This window comes from Falco peregrinus, chromosome 12 (genome assembly GCF_023634155.1).
Source record: "Falco peregrinus isolate bFalPer1 chromosome 12, bFalPer1.pri, whole genome shotgun sequence".
NCBI classification, from domain to species: domain Eukaryota; kingdom Metazoa; phylum Chordata; class Aves; order Falconiformes; family Falconidae; genus Falco; species Falco peregrinus.
In genome coordinates, this window is record NC_073732.1 from 15,407,933 (window position 1) to 15,425,955 (window position 18,023).

At 37.0% G+C, this 18,023-nt stretch overlaps 1 protein-coding gene across 5 annotated transcripts in view; it reads left to right on the forward strand.

Moving 5' to 3' along the window:
• The window catches only part of ATP13A3 (ATPase 13A3), a 61,274-nt gene that overhangs the window by 22,301 nt on the left and 20,950 nt on the right, over positions 1-18,023 (forward strand). For all 5 annotated transcript variants that reach the window (XR_008749362.1, XM_055816969.1, XM_055816970.1 and 2 more), the window contains 12 exons: positions 1,890-2,063; positions 2,849-3,019; positions 3,340-3,410; positions 7,079-7,159; positions 8,802-8,871; positions 9,730-9,864; positions 10,618-10,690; positions 11,421-11,552; positions 12,585-12,764; positions 15,716-15,873; positions 16,532-16,720; positions 17,642-17,703. Coding sequence is in view for 4 of the 5 variants with exons in the window: in XM_055816969.1 (XP_055672944.1) it covers positions 1,890-2,063; positions 2,849-3,019; positions 3,340-3,410; positions 7,079-7,159; positions 8,802-8,871; positions 9,730-9,864; positions 10,618-10,690; positions 11,421-11,552; positions 12,585-12,764; positions 15,716-15,873; positions 16,532-16,720; positions 17,642-17,703 (1,496 nt within the window). In the remaining variant the exon portion in view is untranslated. The remainder of the gene's footprint in view (positions 1-1,889; positions 2,064-2,848; positions 3,020-3,339; positions 3,411-7,078; positions 7,160-8,801; positions 8,872-9,729; positions 9,865-10,617; positions 10,691-11,420; positions 11,553-12,584; positions 12,765-15,715; positions 15,874-16,531; positions 16,721-17,641; positions 17,704-18,023) is intronic.

The window sequence follows — 18,023 nt, forward strand, 5'->3', positions numbered from 1 at the left end:
AGGTTATCCTCAATAGTATTTTTTTGTATTAAGAAATCTTGTCTTTGGATAGGGTACATTTTTGTTGAAAGCCTTTGCAAAGTGCTGGGTTGGCTACATTGAGGTCATTAGTCCAGTAGATAGCACCAACAGATTTTGGTGCTGCACTTTTTTTTTTTTTTCTTTTTAAGGAAAATGGAAGCTAAGTGGCTTGTGGTTGGTTTTTTTGTTGTTGTTTTTGTTTGCTTCAAATCCTGGAGCTTTTTTTTTTTTGTCGTTTAAAACAGGTTAATTTTCCATAATCTGACTGTACTGAGCATATCCTTGCATATTTGTATTTTTGCTGATAAGACCCATTCCTTAAAGCATGGCAAACAGTTTTATGGATATTTGGTAGCACATAAACTTTCCTTCCTACCAGAGCAATTATCTCTCTTCATTTGTCCTGGAAGATGCAGCAGTTAGCTTTGACAGGAAAATAGTGGCAGCTGATCTTTAAATTTCTAGCCCTTTCTAGAGACAGCAGAAAGTAATTGGGGTATGCAGGAATTGTTTTAAAAAACGGTAGATTCATGTGAATTGAAGTCCTTGTTCTGTCTTTGTGCATGCTGCTAGGAAAAGCTGTTCTTCGCCAGACTAGCTCTGATATGGAGAGTAAGCAAATACACCTTACAACAAAAAACGAAACTGAGATGCTTATGGTCTGATCACTAAACCAAATGCTTTTTGGAGGAAATAACTTTGTTTTGCCTTAAAAGAAGCATTAACCTCTCACACTATCTTTCACCCACCTGTTTTTATTGGTAAAGAGTGAATACTAGCTCCAGTGTTTTGGGGGTAACAGAGAATGGGTTTTGTCTATGCTTTTTGTCAGCTGAGAAGGCTGCAAAACAAACTTTTTGAAAAGCCTTTTCTTAGGAAAGGAATTTGAACAATTTCTGATACTGTTTAATGAAAAGCACAAAAAATTTGCAAAAAGTTGGTGTCAATATGAACAGTGTGGGTGGGACTCAATGGGAAACTTCACTGCCCTTTTACAGCAGGAAATATAATCTAATGATGTAATGTGAAACTCGGGAATGTAACACAGCATGCAGAAAGTCACTGAACTATTTTCTGTTCCTGGCTGTCATTAGGTTAAGTTGGTACTTGCCTTTGACCAAGGCACACTTAATACTTTGTGGGTTGTTGGTTTTTTTGGGGTTTTTTTTGTGTTTTTTTTTTTTTTTTTAAAATGGGAGAAGAGGATCTTTCCAGCTGGTGCAAGTTACAGAGCCTTTGACAGCGTGGCTTGCTGTTTCTAATGTTTCACAGTAGCATTTCTTGTTAAATGGAAGGCAAAATAAGCCACTTTCTCTACTAAAAAGCAGTATTTCATAAATATATTTACAGGCTTGTTTAGAAAGTATGAAATACAGCTAGTACCAGCAATTCAAAACTAGGCGTGCTAGCTGGTCAAATGCTATTGTGGTAAAATCAGCATTTGACAAAACCACATAGACTTTTGCTCTTAAGTGCTTAGCTGATTTGTGCTGTTTTATGGTCAAAAACTCTGCTGTTCACTCAGTTAAGGCAGGTTGCGCTGCACCCTCAGGCCTTAGGGAGCAGTGCAGAGAGGAGACAGGTCCTGCAAGGAAACGTTTTAAACAATGTGGATGTTCTGCCTTTGTCAGGCTATTACTAATACTTGTATTTCTGACAGAGCGAAACAGTGTTCCTTTTTGTTGCCATTCCATGATGTATTAAGTCTTTTAGAACTTTCCTTCCCCTAGAAAAGCAAAAGGAGAAAATAGCTTTGAAATTTGATTTGCTTTAAATACCGCACTATGTGAAGAATTAACGTTGGCTTCCCGAGTCAGAGTAGTTAAGAGGGTCATTGTTTTGTTATTTGTTTCCCTGTTTCCATGCAGGAGATCTATGGCTATGATCTGTGTCGCTGGAAGTTGGTGCTAGTTACTGTAGGAGTGATCTTTTCTGGTGGCTTTCTTCTCCTCCTCCTCTACTGGATGCCTCAGTGGCGTGTGAAAGCAACGTGCAAAAGGACTACGCTTAAAGACTGTGAAGTGGTTCTGCTGAGAACAACTGTAAGTCTATAGGAGGGTGCGCTTCTCCCAGTTTGCAGTTGTTTGGCATCCCTCACACTGCTTGCTAAAATAAGCAAATCCTTGCCTGCGATGATTTTGTTTTACAGCACTGCAGAACTGTGCTCCTTGGTAATGCAGATAAATTTGCTGCTCATATGAGACGCCTGACAGCTGTTTGCGGAGGACATAGCAAAAAGAAAGTCTTTGCTTTTGGATTTTAAGAATTAAGTACATGAATGTGGTTGTCATCAAAAGTTACAGAACAGGTGCCTCGCTCATGTAACCCAATAACATGGTTTTCAGGTTTTCCTTCCCCTGTTCAGCAAATATACATTTGTTGAATTAAGGTGTAACTATGGACCCAAGTGCGGCTTGATTTCAGGTGATTTTCTTCCTGCGCAATTGCTGTGTACAATCCCTGGTTATGATCTGTGTTACTTGAAGTTGCAGGGTGAGTGCAGCTGAATGCATAGGAATCCCACAGTTCCTCCAACTATAGAACAACTATATTAAATTGTGAAGGGCTGAAGGTGTCAAAATTCAAGTACCAAGACTCATTGCTTAAAACAAAACCAAAAATCTTGCAGTGCAAAATATACGCTTTTAGAATTGTGGGAAGAAAATGTATTCTTAAGGTAGCTGCTGTTAACTTGGGGCTATCTTCTGTGGTTGTGTGTGGGCTCTGCTAATCTTCGGTCTGTTGATGACACATTTTGCTACAACTGTTGCAATAAATGCTGCTTAAATGCTGTTTCAACCAGCTTGGTGTTTTCCTTCTTTTTAAGGATGAATTCAAGATATGGTTTTGTGCAAAGGTTCGCAATATGCCTTCTTTGGTAGCCAATCCTTTACAGAATCCTAACGCCACTGTACACAAGGTTTCAAATGGCCATGCTGTTCATTTTTGTGATTCTGCTGCAGAAGAGAATAAAAATGATTTGAAAAAATATTTGCCTGTAAGTAAACCTGCAGTACTACACTTGCTAATTTTCAAAGTATCTGAAGTAGTATCTAGAGTAAACACACAGAACACAGCACATGTGAACTGCCACTTTTGTCTAAAAGGCTAACTCATTCTTTGGGTGGAGCACAAATCTTTTCCTCAATAAGCTGTTACTGGAAATTGTGGAATACTTGGAAGGTTATTTTGAAAGAGAAGTATTCATTTTTCAGTGAAGTTTTTCTAAGTTCATTCTGTTGCTGTTCAGAATAAAGCCAGTCAGAAGAGAGGTGTTAAGCAGTGCTAGTTTAATATGTGTGTCTGTTGCCCTTGCAGATTCGTTATTTCACACATCACAGCGTGAAGTATTTCTGGAATGATTCAGTTCAAAGTTTTGATGTTGTACGGTAAGAATATTTTCTTTTGTGTTGTGCTTCAAACTTTTTTTTTTTAATGCAATAGCATGCCTAAGAACGTAGTGAAAATTGGTAGCATATTCTGACCAGCTGTTTTATTTCATTGAGTCTTTGTTTGAACCACAGTGAGAGCAGGGAAATTTTAACTCTGTGTGACTTTGGAAGGAAGGTATTTGTTTAATCTACCTTTATCAAGCATGATTTGTATAGGGTGACAGGCTGCATGCCTCTGCAGGCTTTTTGCCTGCTCTTGGAGTGTTATTTGAGAATCAGAGCACCTGTTTATAGACAGTAGTTCTCCTTCTATAAACTCTTAAAAACTTTCCTTCTGATGGAATAACTTGTATTTTCTGCATTGCTGCTGAGCTAGACCCAGAAGGAGTATCTAGGAATAGGGGAATTCACTGAATACCTTGTTGCTCATCTTTGTGTAGGTCTGTTGCTACATTTTAGTCCAGTTGAGCTGGATTTGATTCCTGTTACTTTTTAGTAACAAAACCAGATCTCTACCATTGATAGAAAATGGGTTTTAGTAGACAGTACTAGCTGCGCTCAGTGAATATGATACACCATATTTTCTGTTGTCATGCAACAGTGCTGCTGGATGTTAGGCTTGAGAAGAAAGTTCTTTTTTCTGATGCCACTGATATGGCCTTATCATAGTGCTAACAAGTCAAATGAATACAGACTTCTCTGAAAACTACTTGTTAAAATGAGAACTTCAGATCAGAAATATAACCTCTTTTTAACCTAAATCAAAGTTCACTGCATGGACTTTTCCACATGATGATTCAAAGCACTACATATAGACAAAATTAATGACCAGTGACTGAAGGAGAAAAAAAGCCAAAATTTCTGTAAGAAGAAACGTACTCTGCAGACATTTCTTAACGTTTTTGAAAAAAGTGTGTGAAAACAGTATGGCAAGTTATCAGCAATGACAACAATTTAAAGAAATGATCATAATACAAGCAGTTACAAACCTGAGCACTCCTCTGGAAGGGTGTAAATCTGTCAGTTCATACATAAGTAATTAAAAACATAAGCATTTTTTATGTTAAGCCTCCCTTGAATCACAGTCTTACAGGTAGTGACGCTTGTCATTTTGCATTACAGGGTCTTGTTTCCATGCTTGTAGTGTTGCTAATTTAAACTGTTCAGGGGGAATATTTCCCATAGATGAGATTAAAAAAAAGACACAAACCTAAATTTTCATGCTAAGAACAGGTATGGGAAAAAAAATCATATGACTCCATGTGTTTAGAAAAAATGTTGTTCCTTAGCATTAAAGCAGTGACTTGAAAATTGGCATTTGTTGGCTGTTTGACTGTGCCTTTTGATGTTCTTGAGATAACTCAGCCAATTTATAAGCCCTGGAAAAATCTCAGATATGCCTGTGAAGTTATGTGAGCATTTATTCAATTGCATTCTTGCTGATATGCCAAACTTTCATTTGTTTGATGTATTAGCAATGACTGAGCCTGACCACTTGTTCAGTCAGGTACTGTAGCTGGGCTGCACGCCATTATTTAGCAATTGGATAATAAACAGGAGAAACAGCTGGATTGAGACATATCCAATACTGGCAGAGTACTAAGTCACTTTTGCACAAGGTCAGATAAGAATGAGTTTGCTATAACTGTTGCCTAAAAAAGTGAAAATTGTGTATGATCATGTAGTGAAGTACTAGGTACCACCTGCAAGGTAACAGCTGAACTAAGGAATGATGAATATTTTGAAAAAGTGTCTTAAAAATTTGTCCTTAACAGAGATACTTCTTAATCTGCTCTTCAGTTTATGTAAAAAACAGAAATTGGTATTAGGTAGTAACATGGTTGAGAATCAAGTTAGTATTTGTAAAGAGGTGGTATACGAGACTGAAGGCTTACTTTGTTTCCTGCTTTTTTTCTTTTATTATAGTATAATCCGTAAGGCAAGCAACACAGCTATAGTTGTGATATAAGCACAATACTGCATCATGAAGATAGATTCACTCAGTGCAGTTCATTATGCAGGTATCCAGAGACAGAACAGGTTGATCACATAATTAAAGACTTAGAATAATACAGAAGGAAGGCAAATAAAGTTTTCTTGGACCACTAATTCGGTTACGAGAACTTGAGTTTCATATCATTGTTCTTTTTATAATAATGTAATACTAAGGTCACTGTTTTAAACACAGGAAATGCAAGTGTAATTGTTCTTAAACTAAATCAGACTTGGTCGCACAGCCAAAGAGGATGCAACTTTGACCTTCTATGTCTGTTTGTTTTAGCTAGTGTCAACTGAACCTCTGAGTGAGTTGATGAGTGCTTTATGTAATAAACTGTGTGCATGCAGGGATTTTTTTAAATGCCCTGGGAATTCACTACTGTAACAGTACTGTAAAAGGCAGATAACATCCTGCGAGAAGCTTTGTCTTGCGTGGACATTACACACATAGGTATTCATGTTTACATACGAAGTACTTAGTGTTAGGGACCCTTCTTAAGCCCACTGTTACATTCCTTTTCATGCAGGAAAAGAAAAATCGGGTAATTTGGGATAGAGTGGGATGAAAGGCACAGTTATTAACAGAGAATTGTATATTTATTCATCTAAATATCATAATTTTAAAATCCTTGAACTAGAAAAATTTTAGAGCAGCCTAAACCTGTGGCCAGATTAATACATTAGCAATTTCACCTTCTCTTCTTTTATGAGATGCTGGTGGAAACATGAGCCTAGCATCGGCAATAGTGGAGATGTTTAAAGCTTTCCCTGCATTCTAGAGATTTTCATGTATGCACAAGGAGGTTTTTTTCACTGGGTCAACGGAATCATTTTTGGTAGATAACTTAATAGATACCCGATGTGAAAAAAGACTTGTGTTGAATAGTGCTGGCTTTGTCATGTCATCTGTGAAAGCCTTTTGGAAGGTAGTGATGTTTGTTTGCCTGTGCATCCAAAGTCTGTCCGCTAGAAAACGCCTGGATATTGGGCATGGTAGGTCTGATTTACTGAGTCTGATAGTTGAAATGATCCTGTAGCTGTAGACATAGTGATGTTACAGGTGTGCTTGCTAATCTGCAGATCTTCTAAATCAGAGCATTTGCTTTCACAGCAGTTGGAAAAGTCCTGTGAAGATGAGTCTTCCAGTGATAAGGAAGTACTTAAAATGTAGACTGTACTTTACTTAGTCATGGATAAAATTTGATACCAAGATGCTGCAAAATAGCTTCAGTATAGATTTGATAAATTGATTAATAATTGTTTCCAAAATGCTTCCATTGCTAGAGACAAATGATGATAATTTGAAGAAATATTAATCCATATTGATTTCATATAATGTTCATATAATGCTTTATAAACTTACTTTTTAGAGGCCTTTGAATACGCGTTATGCTAGTATTTAACTTAATTTTTAAGTATAGCTCCATTTTGACTGAAATAGTTATGACTGTCCTGAGTAAGATGTGTCAAGGAGGGAACTGCTTTTAACATCTCATTGGTATCTGCAGTTGTGACAAAAATAGCTAGAAAAACAGTAATCCGTAGACTTTGCTCTTTTATAATTCAGTGTAGCTCTTGGCAAAGACCTAGCTCTTCTGAGTTACTGAATACTTAATTTTAAATATCAGGTTTCTTAAATAACTCATTGACTTTTTTCCTTTACTTAGAGGCCTAGATGAATCTACATTCTGTTCTTCAATTCATAATGAACACAGCAGAGGACTGACAAAGGGAATGCATGAATACAGGTAACACTACAGTATTTGAGGGAAGAATGGTTTTTGTTCCAATACTGGTGCAAACTAGAAGACAGTTGAGTGGTTAGTGTTTACAGACAGGCTCTTACACTTCCTCCGAAGAAGGCTGTTAACGTATGAAGTTCTTGTTACCTGTACTTGAGTAGGAACTAGATTCTTGATATTGTGTTGACTGACTTTTCTCAAACTACACTGACCATGGGAAGTGGAACTGTTGCTTAAAGTAATTCAGAATGTATCTCTGAATATTATTCCTTCCATATAACTCGCTTTTAAATGACATAAATGTTACCATAACATATTGTCATTATTGAAGGGTGTGTATGGGTTCAGAGGCAAATAAACCGATTTTCAGTGGAAAAGTCCATCAAGGGTTCTTTAGCTGGAAAGCTGGTCATTTGTCTCAAGCTGCAGATTGTTGAAGGCTTGAAGGGAACGCTGAGGGAGATCACTCTGCTGCTTGTTTTCTTTCACATCCTTGGTTAATGGTCATTGTGAGAGAGGGGATAGTGTGCTAGATGGATAATAAGGAATATTGGATGCCAGAGAGCAGCACACCTAGCCTAAACTGTAACTGATTTCTTCTTTTAGGAAGATCAGGCTGAAACTTCCCAGGTCTCAGGACTTTGGCTTTAATTCTAAAAGCTTAGTTACGGGACACACCAGTGATACTAACTTGCTTGGGTCTGTCTCTGGCTGGTTGGGGCTAAATGCATTCCCCACTTTTTCTTTTAATTTTGGTTGGCAAGAAATAACTGGGGGAAAATATATTAATTTTGTAACATACTATTTTAGACTAATAGTGTAGATATGCCTCTCGAGGGACACAGCTGAAGTGCATAGTTAGAGAGGAACTTAGTCTAGAAAAAAACCTTTAAAATGTAACTGGAATGGAACATAGTTCAGGGCTTTATTCTCAAATGTGAACAGCAAGCTGGAATATTTATTGTGAAATTGTAGATATGTACTTAATTACGGGTGTTCTGATTTGTTGATACACTACCCAAACTTGCATTCCTGGCTGGCTTTTTGCAAATGAGACTTAGAGTTTAAAATACAGAAGCATCTGCTTGCTTATCATTCCATTTTCTGTCATTTTGTGTCTTTTCCTGCAGTAGAAGCTTTTCCTTAAGAACATCTGTTAAGGGTCTCTTCATGTCAATGTCATTTAACCAGCTCGGATCCCATCAGAGATTAGTTTCTTGTCCCCCCTTTCATGATTTGCCTTTCTTCATGCTAAGAATAAAACTAAGATACATGACCATTAAAATAGTGTCTTACTGCAGGGTAAGAGTTAATACTTGTTTGAGCTTAAGTTAATGAGAACCCCATGCTGGCTTTCAGAATGACATGTTTAATAACATTGGACCTATACAGAGTTTACAGGGAAATCTTACTATGAAAGAACCTAACATTAAGTTATAAATTGAAGTATAAAGTAATTATCTTTGTATTGGAATATCTCCCTAGGTAAATGTTTTCTAATAAACACCTTTTGAAACAATATGATAAATAAAAGGGGCCACTGATTAACTATTATATTATACTTTCTCATACTAATGGAATTTGAAGTCAGTAAGATTTCTAATAAAAATTTTAACTGTCTTCATATTTTTCTTTTTTTTTGATTCAGAAAAGCATTCTATGGAGTAAATGAAATTGCTGTGAAAGTGCCTTCCATTTTTAAGCTTCTGATTAAGGAGGTAAGATCTTTACTTTAACAAATTAAAAAAAGAGTATATAATTAAAAGTTACTTTAAGTACAATGGCTATTGGACTGATCTTCAGATAGTAACATAAACCAGAAACCTTCCCCCAGAGCCCAGCACTATAAAGCAAAATGGTATGGACCTTTATTTTTGAGCTCTCCAAACTTCAGAGGCCTTAGCTTTAAGGTTTTCAGAGCTCATAACCTGGTGCCTTAGCGAGGATGTTAGAAAATGTGTCAGAATTCTTTGAGAGGGTATGCATCTTATTTTTTGTTGTTAATTTCAAACGTAAAATGACTGTGTTCTCCATGATCAGCCCAGGGATTATACATTACAGCATTATGCATCAAATCAAGTCTGTTCTTGCATATACTTCTGTTGGATTTGTTTAATTTTCCTTGTGTCAGGTGGATTTGAATAATTAACTTGTTACCTGTGTGCTGTAATAACGCATGATAGGAACGTGAACAAAGAAACTCTCCAGCCTAAACTAATGGAGTGAGAACTTGAGGTGTCAGTGCATTTATTAATAAGAAGTAGATATAACATCCAAATTAATTTAAGAATTGGAACTTACGTGTATCAGATGTTCCTATCATTTTGCTTTGAGATATACAGGAAAATGCACGCAGTCTTAGAAGTATGTATTCTTGTATTATTTTAGTGAGAGCTGTGCTTTTGAGGGGTTGAGGAAGTAGTGAAGAAGAGGGATCAGTTTAGCAAAACAAACAAAATGTATAAAGAATTGAAAGCTTTATCTCCTCCATGGAGGGAGGAGGATGACTGACTCTTTTCTGACGGAGAATACATGCGACCTTTTGGTGTAACTTTAATGTTCTGTCATTCTTCTAGGTTCTCAACCCTTTTTACATTTTTCAGTTGTTCAGTGTGATATTGTGGATCACTGATGAATATCACTACTATGCATTAGCAATTGTGATCATGTCTGTAATATCCATTGTTAGCTCACTGTACACCATTAGAAAGGTAAGTTCAAAGAAAACAGATGAATCTATTCAGCTTTTTACTGATGGGTTTATTTTGATGTGAAATTGCCTGCAAATCTTTCAGAATTTCAGAGGTATACAGATAGAATATCGTTACGGTTTCCCTCTGAGCTGAAAGAATTTGAATTTACAGTTCTCTTTGAGACCCTTCTCTGCTGATTTTCCATACTGTTGATCAGTATGGAAAATACTTCAATAAGATCTGGACACAAGTTTATGTACGAAGTTGTATTGACAGTAGTGATTCCATCTTACGTTATTTTCTTCTGTTTGAAAAAGTACAACAGAACTGAGTGCCAGCCAAGTGTGTGGATTGTTAAATTGGTGGTGCTTCTTTCTCTGTAGACTTTGCTGTAGCTGATGGAAGTCATAGCAATTACTCTTAAATGGCAATCTCTGAATCCAGACCAGAGACAAAAAAACCCCTTACTTACCCAGATTCATGCAACTACTGCACTTTTTACTTATGTATGTTAATGACCAAATGTATCTGTAACATTTTATGTGTCAGTGTATAGTTGCTTCCAGTAAAAAAAAAAAGTAGGAACCTGTACAGGTTGATGCACTCAAACTTTTATTTGCCCATAAGTTTCTTAAACTATGTTCAAGAGAATGTTTCGAGTAACATTTTGTTGTAAAAGAACATTAGTAAAGAATTTCATGACCTCTACCTGAAGAGACTGAAAACAACAGGCTGTGCTTCTAATAATGAACTGTTTTCTCCCCTTTGCAGCAATATGTTATGTTACATGACATGGTAGCAGCTCACAGCATTGTAAGGGTTTCTGTCTGCAGAGGAAATCAAGGTAAATCTCACAGGCAGTCTGGAAGTTTAAATTGTTCATTAAGTGTGAGTGTAAAGTCATTGTGCATCTGGGTTTTCTTTGACCAGCTTGAAATGCTTGCATTATTTAGCAAAATTGCATGGGAAATGGAGAAGTTGCAAAGTGGAGCTTAGGATAGTCATCTGTTCAGGATTATCCTTCTAGTTTCAAGGTTTGTTCTAGGTTAGGTGCTTGGCCTGCTCCTGTTTCTCATTATCTACCAATCTAGATACATAACTGTTATTGTAGTTTCTCTCTTAGCTTAAAGATGTGCATGCGTTTGGTTTCCATTGCAATTTATTACCCAGGAGGGGCTGCAAATTGATTTCTGAACTTTTGCTCGTTTGGATACTGCAGTAGTTGAAGATGGTTAGGTTATGGTGTGTGATGCTGTTTTGTAAGACATGCGTTTGTATTGGACTCGTGTCTTTATGCCGAAGTCATACTGTAGTTAATTGTTATTATCTTTTGTACAAGCCTGATCAATTTATTATTATGAACTATAGCCATGTGCTCTAGAGTTTAATCTGTGATGGAATTGGGCTTATCAATGACTTTTTCTGTATCTTTTAGAAAACTTTTCATAATGCCATTAATAAAATGGAGTATAATTGTAATTGTCACCACCTGGGTCTTTGCTCATGAGGATTTTTATCAGGTTTTGTAGATGGTGGCTATTTGCAGGTAAACTTGTTTGTGTTTTAACACTCAGAAACAGAAGAAATCCTTTCCACTGACCTTGTGCCTGGAGATACCATGTTGATTCCATCTAATGGGACAATTATGCCCTGTGATGCAGTACTTCTTAGTGGTACTTGCATTGTAAATGAAAGTATGTTAACAGGTAAAGTAAACTTGATACAGTATTGCGTGGCTAAACATACCGGTTTGTAGCTGTGTGCATGCTTGACTTGCAGTACATTCTAGCAGAAGTGGATATGCTTATTTTGCTTGAAATGTGGATGTTCTTGCAATTACAGATACTTCTAAGTACATACTTAAGTACTTGTGTTTTATTTATCTGCAACAGCTACCTGGTACTGCTTAGGCAACTCCAAAAATGAGTGATGGTTTCTTGCTGAAAAGCTTTCTTCTTGACAGTTTGTCTTCCTGCCTCTTGACTTGGTGTTCTCAGTGCAAATTGAGTTCTGCAGTGTGTTTCTTCAGAAAGCTTTTCCCTAAGCTTTTTAGCTGTTTCCAAGAATGAAGGTAGTGAGTGGAGTGTTCTGCTGTATTTAAAAACAGAAATTATCTCAAGTTGTGCCTGCATACTCTGAAACTAGGGACCTGATGTATTTGAAGGACAGCTTCACTGAACAGGATGGAGTTTTTGTTATTCCTAGGACAATCTGTCCAAACTGGCAGCATTTAGAAAATTGTAGTTCAAAGAATGTGTGTTTTATCATGTTCAATTCTTTGAATGTGCTTGAGCTTCTTGCTGCTGTTAGCAACTGATAAAGATCGATTGCAGCCCTAGCTTGAGTGTACTCAGCCACCAAAGGAGCTGAGAATAATATTCTTCAGCTTCTAGTTTTTCTGAGTAAGGATCAGGTGATGGTGATGCCTTGCAGCAGAAGGAAGCTTGTCCTGTTTTCTTTAATGAACTCTATTTTACATCAATGTGATTTGAAGTAAGAGGCACAAAAGCTGTATTGGTGAATAAAGAATAGAGTTAAATAAGATTTGGATAAGAAATCTGGTGAGCTGAGGCTAATTAGGTGCGTCTACCTAATAACGTACTGAAAGGAAGATGACTTCTTCCATAAGTCTGCCTTTGTGCTGATCAAGTGAGTTTATATTGTTCTGTTTGAAGCTTGTGAAGGAGAAAATGTCTGTTCTTATTTGATCTTGTTTAGATACTCTTTTTCCATTTAAGGTGAAAGTGTTCCTGTCACAAAGATTAATCTACCAAATCCTTCAGAATATCCGAAAGCAATGGGAGATGAAATATACAGCCCAGAAGTGCATAAACGACATACTTTGTTCTGTGGAACCAATGTCATTCAAACCCGTTTTTATACTGGAGAATTGGTCAAAGCTCTAGTAGTAAGAACAGGTATCATACAACTGTTAAGTGTGTTGCTTGTTAACATGCTGCTCACTTCTGTAGGTGTATGTTAACTGATACTTTGGAGTATTGTGTTGAGTGTTGCTAAACTTGGATAAATGAGTACAACCCAAAGAATTTGATAAATGTCTTTAAACCAGTAATAGGACTAGATAGTGGCCTGGAGAGTATCAATTGGCAAGCAAGAAAATGGGTCAGTCTTTAGCATCAATTTAAAACTTAATCTGAATGCATTTTCAGATCCTTTAGATGTCTTCTGCTGTGTGTTGGTTAATCTATATATGCCTCTCTGAAAGGTTTGGCATACCGTTGGATTGTGGGGGAGTAGTGGGGAGTGGGTTATTTTAGTGGAATCATTGGCAATGTCTTTTCTTTTGCCCATAGTTTTGTCAAAGCACATAACATTTGCTTAAAAAATGTGTTTGATGTAGCCCTTTCTACAGCAGTCCTTACTTACGTGTTAAAGGTGTGGTTTTAGATAATACAGATGTTTTATTAAAAACAGACGAGTGTAGTTGCGGGATACTGCTTTACAAAAATGATCTTAAGAAAACCACCACAAAATAGGTGAATGTAAGCTATAATCCAGGCTGTAATAAAATTTGTTAGAATAAATTTGACTACATTGACTAGAATACTGCTTAAAGCAAGCTTTCCAGCAAGTAACTTCATCCTAATCAGCAGCCTCTTTCTCTAATGTCATCACCTTCTATTAGTCTGTTTTAGCAGTAAACGTTCTGGGGTTTTTTTGTTAAATTCATTAAATGTCTTTCTAGTTGGTTTTTTTTTTTTCCCCGAAGAAAAATATTTCTCTTCCCTTGAACAGATCTCCCCTTTAATAATATCCATCTCAACTTCTGTTTCTTCAATAAGAAAGTTTGTGCCCAGCCTGATGTGTATACACAGATAGATGGTTCAGAACAGCAACAGAAATGAACTGCTGAAGACTTGCTACTTCTGCTCTGTGGGAAGAATAATGCTTTTTTTAAAATCTGAAACCATGGTCTTGAAATTTGACAAGGAGAATTGTAATTGCTTCCAACACACTGAGCCTTACTGCCCTGCCATCTGAAGTACTTCTCTAATTTGCTCTTTGCCCATGACAGGGCAGTTAGCTCCTATGTTGTAAACAGGATGAATTTAGCTTTGTGGACTTTGTTCAGATTTTATGTATGGGCAAGTACTCTTGTCTGCTATGACTATATGTAGAGAGAGGAGCAAAAGGATACAAAATCCTCTGTGTTCTCCTGTTTGGTTTACAGGGACATCTTTTAGGCAAGTAGGGAATTTCCCACTCCACAGAGCTGGTTAGATGTCACAGCACTTGTAGCTTCCTGCTCCTAAGGTGTTTGATAGTAAGAATTAATTTGTTTCTAGTGAGATAAGTAAAAATCCCTCCGTCTAAGGGAGGGGGATACCACAAAATTGAAGGTACTAGAGAATTTAGTCCTTAAAAGAATTCTAAGAGAGCAGAACTCCATATGGTTGTGTGCAAAGACATGTAGTCTTAATCTTGTTATATATCATGATATGAGATTGATCTGCTGGGACTGTATTGACAGTTTAACGTGACAGTGTAATAAGCCTTTAACATGAAATGTTTGATGTTACAGCTGAAACACACATAAAATACTGATGAACTAAATTATTTTTTGTTGGTTTTTTGTTGGTTGTTTTTTTTCTCCTCCTGAAACTCAGTTCATAGATATGTTAATGTGTCTGTCATTGTGGCTCCTATTGTAATTCTAAAGAATTCCAAACTGGTAATTTATTTTTTATTTTTTTTTAGCAAACAGAAGCGTGCGCTAGAGCTATCTGTCCAGTGTGTTCTCTCAAGACACCACATGAGGTTTTAATTTATTGTTTTACCCTGCTGTGTTCTAGCCTATGTGGCACAGAACATTCTGCAAAACCATTAAAAACGAAAACAAAACTAAATTAGTTCTGATATATTTTTTTTTTTGACTGCTGTGTAGAATTACAAAGGATTCATGGCTAAATACTTGAGTACATACTGACACGCTGAGCTTCTCTGAACAGGCTCATGGTTTGTATTCTGCAGTAGCAAATTCAAAGCCTGGAGGCTTCACGCCTTGTTCCACTTGTGACGAACTTAGCCTCTTGAAGGCTGATGCAATAGCTTCTTCATTCTGGTAGAATCCTGAATGCCAGATATCGGTGTGGAAAGCTTAACCTTTGCTGTGATGGCTTGCAGACGGAGAAGCTGTTAAGGAGCTGTGACTAATGCCAGCAGACCTGACACTGATATTGAGGTTGTAGTAATAGACGCTGAAGTCTAAGCAGATACCAAATGTTTTGGACACACAAAATTTGTGTTGGCGTCTTCACATACTGAGGCAAAGGTTCAAGGAGGATCTCAGGGTTGTTTGACTCTTAAGACTCTATTTAAAGTCTAGTCTCCTAGTTTAGGTGTCAAAATGCAATCAAGAGGTAGGTTTCTCCAAAACGTGACTGTGCACTGCAGTTTTTTCCTGCCTTTTTCTTTCTGGCTGTCAAGGGAGTTTACAGAGGCTTGCTGTTTGAGTACTTATGGTTGGACTCTGAATAATTCATTTGCTTTTTGCAAGGACTGGCTTAACTAGACAACTAATGAACATACCCACTCGCTCTGCACTTTGAGGGACAAAATGTAATACAACAAACTCTTCCAGGCCAAATCATTTGAGGATTTAGTGCTGCTGTAGAAGAAAGGTTCGTTTGCATCAGCTGCATGTCCTTGCCGTGGGAGAGAAGTGCTTAGTATGATGTGCATATACATTTTTGAAGCACCTTAATTACAGTATTGCAAAACATCTGTTACTGTGTATTGAGAGTCTTAATGAAATGAGTAGCTTAAGGGTTTCATTGAGGTTTTAAATATATTTGGATAGCTTTGCTCTTGTTTATACTTTTAATAACTTACTCCTTTTGATTTCTAGGCTTTAGTACTGCTAAAGGACAGCTTGTTCGTTCCATACTATATCCCAAGCCAACTGATTTTAAACTCTACAGAGATGCCTATTTGTTTCTCCTGTCTCTGGTGGTGGTGGCAGGCATTGGGTTTCTTTACACGGTTGTCAATAGCATCTTAAATGAGGTATGTTTTCATTTCTGGTCCACAACTGCCTTATTTTAGAAAACTGTTGGTCGCAATTTCCAACACACTTCAGATGATAAGAAACAATTCGTATTTAAGTGAAAATGTCTTTGCTTTATTTTATGTCAACGGAATGAGAAAGGCAAACTTGCCGAGAACAAAATTCAGCAGAGGAGTGGAATTTGAATATACTACGGTGAAATTTGAGTTTATCTCAATTTCTACTGACCCAGTTATTAGACTTTTATCTTTATTATATCTAAGATTACCATCTGACTGATACCTAGTTGGAAGAAATAGGATAACAGCACATCTAAAGCATGCTGCAGGCAAAAAAATCCTTACCAAGAAATTGATAACTGATTAATGGTAGGTTTTTTTTCTCTCAAAAAATTTTGCGTTATTCAGTTACTGTGTTGAAGTAATGCATTTGCAGGGGAAATAGTGAAAACTTGAAGTTATGGATGGTGGATAATTTAGGACTGGATTATTGTGGTTGCTGATGGTGGGTGAAGATTATGCTAGGTTTCTGGGCAATCCAGAACATGCTGTACTGGAGAAAGCAACGTGTGGATTTTGCTTATGGTTACACGTTTGAGTGGGATAGTGAATCCTTAAGTAGTGAGTTCTTGTTCATTAGCTCTGATCTTTATTGCAGGTTCCGGCTCATACCATCATCATTGAGTCTCTTGACATTATCACTATCACAGTGCCTCCAGCGCTCCCTGCTGCCATGACTGCTGGCATCGTTTATGCACAAAGAAGGTTGAAAAAAATTGGTATCTTCTGCATCAGCCCACAAAGGATAAATATTTGTGGCCAGCTCAATCTTGTGTGTTTTGATAAGGTTAGGTGAATTTTGAAACTTTGTGTTGCCACATGGAGTGGTGTTGCATTATATGTGGGAATTCACACAGACTGGCAGCTACAGGAAAATTCATTGCTTTTGTATAAATTAGATAATTTATGTCCGGTTAGCTTCCAAGTATTCAGTGTTTACTACCTGTAATGCATTTAATTCTGTCTGTTCTAAAAAGTTGTTAAAATACAGAGCTGTTTTATCATCTCAAGACTCTAAAGTACTAACTTACTATTGGCACCCCTGAAGGTGAGAATTGGGGGCTGTTAAGAGTTTTATTTAGTACACAGGCTTGTGGAAGATTGAAGTGTGAGGTCAGACTTGTTTCTCATTTTCATTTATTTCAATGAAAAGCCAAACCAGCATATTTTGTTGTTATTCCTTAACAGGGACATTAGTGGAAGACAGTAATGCCACTAGCCAGAATCGTTTGCTTGTATCTAATTCTTAAATAAAATTTATTTTCCTCCTTAGATTTCTATCTGAAATCTTAAGTACCTCCACAAAATTTGTGGCTATCCTTATAAATATATTTCAGTTTTAGCTATGTAAGAAAGTAGTACTAAGGGTTTGGTACCTCTTTTCTGTTGCTCCCAACTCCTGAACATAGAGATGTTGAGCTGTCATCCTTGGAATTTAAGGGTCTGTTTCATTTGTCCTGTCTCCAAGGAGAGGCATGATTGCTTTGAATGGTTTAAGTTATTTAACAGAGTTGGAACTTATTACTAGCAAAAAGCAAGGTAGATACTCTATTTCCTGTCCTGAAGTCTTGATTTTTAGATGAAAACAAAAAAAAGTGTATTGTTCAGGTGTAATTTGGTTAATTAACTGTTAATTTTTGCTGTGTCTCAGGATAACTAGTTTCTGAAAGCTTTTTCTTCTTGCCATGCCCCTTGGTTTATTTTGCAGACTGGCACACTTACTGAGGATGGCTTGGATCTTTGGGGAATTCAACGGGTGGAAAATGCTCGGTAAGGAAAAGCTCAGGGCTGATAGAAAATATAATACTTAGTTATGCTTTAACAGCTTCAGCAGAATAGAGTAGAAAATTCAATGTGAGCTCATGTATGTTTGCATTTCTGTAATGAGCTGTAAGAATGCAACTGAAAATATGGTTTAGGTGTAATGAAAGTCATAACTCTTACACAGCTGAGGTGGAATTTAATTTGTAAAGCCTGAGACCTCATTAGGTTCACACTGCAGAAATGCTGAAGTACAGCATGTTTCCTTAATCCTAAGTGATGACTTCTGGGGCTGCTAAAGTACAAAGTGACAAGAGGACTCTATATAA